The sequence below is a fragment of the Saccostrea cucullata genome, unplaced genomic scaffold, assembly GCF_032062105.1.
Source record: "Saccostrea cucullata isolate Sc308-1 unplaced genomic scaffold, CSIRO_AGI_Scuc_v1 ctg13494, whole genome shotgun sequence".
Classification (NCBI taxonomy): domain Eukaryota; kingdom Metazoa; phylum Mollusca; class Bivalvia; order Ostreida; family Ostreidae; genus Saccostrea; species Saccostrea cuccullata.
Window position 1 is genome coordinate 10,001 of NW_026920367.1, and position 3,544 is coordinate 13,544.

The following is a 3,544-nucleotide window of genomic DNA, read 5'->3' on the forward strand; positions in this document are numbered from 1 at the left end:
GCATGTTGACATACCAAAAAAGTCGCATGTCTACATAATTATGTTGTATATTGCATCTAAAATGTCAGATACAGGCGTTAGTAAGTAAAATTATCCATATATAAATTATATTTCTTATAAGATTGGTAAATTGCATGTCAATATAATTAATTTGCATGTTGACATACATATGTTGCATGTTATTGCTAATATAATTTATCTTGCATGTAGGGGGCAGAAATAATATGCCACCATAATTATGCCTTACTAGTGATATGTTTTGAAATAATTTGTAAATGTAAACACAAATCATAATCTATAGTATTTAGTTTACATGCATTATATTTTCTATGGTTTTGATATGCACATACTCTATGTACGATCATGATGTAATGGTAAGAGGGTCGTTCGATACAACCACGCCCCTTTATTTATCTGCTGTGATCTACAAGTTGAATGCTGCTAGATTTTGTCTATTCAATGTGCACCAAAAATAATAAAAGTATAAACCATTTATTTAAAAGTTTTTTGCTGGGAGGAGGGGATGAATATTTATTTTATAAGTATCAATAATTTATAGAATTTTTTTACAGGTTATGAAGCTCCCATAAAAGTTGGTCGTCGACTTTTGAAAAGGAAGTCTGTCACAGAACAAAAGACAGATGGGTATGTTTGAATCCAAATAATGAAAGAGCAGAGATAAATATATTTTTTGTAGTGCTGCCATTTAAAATAATTTCAGAAAATTGATTGATTAATTGTATGTTGTTAAACGTCCCATGAGAGAATTTTTCACTCATATGGAGACGCCACCACTTGCCGGTGGAGGGTTACAAATTTTTGTCCTATGCGCGGCACTCAGGGCCTTTGAGCAGTGAGGGATCTTTTTCGTGCCAGCGCCTACTGCGACACGGGACCTCGGTAAATACAGTCTCATCCGAAGGACCAGTCTCCACGTCCCACAGTGGGATTCGAACCCGTGACGTAAGGATTGACTCCTTACTTCGGGACTCTAGAGCAGACGCTCTAACCACTGCGCCACGCGGGCGACTATTTCAGAAAATTAGATATTATTTTGAGAGATACCTGACAGCAACAGATTAGTCCCCCTCCCCACTTCCAAATGTAAATAAGTTAGTATGAAAGTTTACTGCGACACAATGTAACTGAGTATCACAGTACAATTAATTATACAATTGAAAGCAGAAAATTGTTTCTTTTGTTCTGTATAATGACATTATGAATGTTTAACTTTATGTGAATAATAGCAATTTATTGTTTTGGAAAATAACACATTGATAACTTGATCACTTACTAGAAATTCCACCATGCTCATTTTTGAGCGCCATTTTGTTTTGATTTTAAAAACTTTCATTGTAAAGGGAAAAAACCATTTTCGCTATCTTTTTCTGAATAGATGATATGATATGCCTACTGTTGAAACACAGGATCAATACAATTAATATATTCCTGTATCGTTACAACTTGTTTATCTATTAATAAAACTTAAAATTTATGATTTTGCCTTTATGTTTGTCAATTCTTGTATTATACTGTTAATATTTTTTGCAGGACAGAAGTTATAAAACAACAAAAATTGGCTGCTACTGCTGCAGACGAAGTCGAAACCTTCACCTTTGAGACTGAACCAAACATGACATCTTCTTCCATGCAGACGAGCATCACAGAGAGCAGAACTGCGGGCACACAGTGGACAGATCCCACATTGTGTGAACATGAATACGCAAGACCATTCCTTGCAGGATCTAGGAGTTCAGGTACACAAACAACAGTCATCAAGATGGAGGAAAAAGGTGTAAACTGCAGCACTCTACACGTACGTCTCAGTGCTGCTGACATAACAACTAACTCCTTAGCCTTGCTCTACACAGGACTGCCTTTGAAGACTTTTAGAACTCTTTTGCGTGTTATGGAAAGTTTGAACAATCCACTGACATTTACTATGCCTGTGTCAGATCAAGTCTTACTAGTTCTTATTAAATTAAGGCTTAATTTACTGTTTGCAGATATTGCCAACAGATTTGGTATATCGGAGTCTCATGCGTGCAACATTTTTAATCAAAGACTCTCTTTTATGGCTTCAAAACTAAAAAACTTAATAGTTTGGCTTCCACGTGAAACAATTAGGGCAACCATGCCAAAGTCTTTTCGTGAGAACTTTCCCAAAACTACAGTCATCATTGATTGTGCAGAAACTTTTGTTCAACGAGCAAAAAAATTGAAGACCAGAGGAGAAACATATAGTCACTACAAGTCCAACAACACAGGGAAGTATTTGGTTGGTATTGCACCACATGGTCAGATTATGTTTATATCTAAGGGCTTTGGAGGAAGGTCTAGTGATAAAGCAATAGTGGAAGAATCTGGGATTTTAAATTACCTTCTTCCTGGGGATGAAATCATGGCTGATCGGGGTTTTACCATTGATGACCTACTCTTTCCTCTAAAAGTGAAACTTAACATTCCAGCTTTTACAAAAGGTAAAAACCAACTTTCAGAAGAGGATGTTACAGAGACCAGAAGAATTGCCACGGTACGGATTCACGTGGAACGGGCTATTAGACGATTAAAGGTGTTCCGCATATTGAGTCAGATTGTTCCAGTTACCTCGGTGAAGAAACTTAGTAAATACTTGATTGTTTGTGCTGCATTGGTTAACTTAAGATCTGACCTTATCAAAGATGATGATGAGTAAATTGTGTATTGTCCCACCCCTGTACACTACTGTAATCAGTTTATACCTGTCAATTTGGTTATCTTTGCATCAGCAGGTTACAACAGGGTATTATTTTATAATAACATAATGTTTTCATGTTATTAAAATATTTGTGTTAAAAAAGATACTGTGCTTGGCATATCATTATGGAGGTTTACATGAGAGTAAGTCCAAAAAGTTTTATGTCTGACAAGAAATCTAAATTCAATTAGTTTTCAATCAATAGTTTGCCAAGATTTGAATATGTTAATTCAATTTTGATCACAGTCCATTTTTTTTACAATGAAAAGTAAAAAATTTCTTTTGTTCATTTAAAAAAAATACATTTGGAACTCCATTAATGTAAAGTTATGTACATTCAAGTCACTTATTAAGTCTTTGCATGTTGGTCAATAAATACTGTTTAAGCTTCTTGATCTCCAACCATCTACTAACTATTTGAATTTACTATTTTTTTTCAGACATTGATTTTCTATGTGGCACCTAACTTTAAAAAAATTGTTTACATATAATATTAAGTAATAAATGATTACCCCAGAATGAAAAGATATTTGACTTTTATTTCAGAAACAAGTTTTATTTGCATCAGTTTAAAAATTTTTCATATTTTCTACTAATCTTCAATCTTCCAGATTCAAAGTCATCAACTACTCTGGGAAAAAGTTTGTTGAAGTAAAATAAACGTAATCTTGAAATTGATGATTGACAGAACTGTTGGTTATATTGAACATTAACAATCTTGTATTCATTAGCTGTCCATATAACAAGTTTGCACAATTCTTTATGTGTAACATGCAAAGTCAATTGTATCTGAAGATAATATCCTCG

At 34.0% G+C, this 3,544-nt stretch overlaps 1 protein-coding gene across 1 annotated transcript in view; it reads left to right on the forward strand.

Annotated features, from left to right (window-relative positions):
* Nucleotides 1–3,249, forward strand: part of LOC134247688 (uncharacterized) — a 3,836-nt gene extending 587 nt beyond the window's left edge. The window contains exons 2-3 of the mRNA XM_062730021.1: nucleotides 573–645; nucleotides 1,552–3,249. Coding sequence (XP_062586005.1) covers nucleotides 573–645; nucleotides 1,552–2,695 — 1,217 coding nt within the window. The 3' untranslated portion in view covers nucleotides 2,696–3,249. The remainder of the gene's footprint in view (nucleotides 1–572; nucleotides 646–1,551) is intronic.
* The last annotated feature ends 295 nt before the right edge of the window (nucleotides 3,250–3,544 follow it).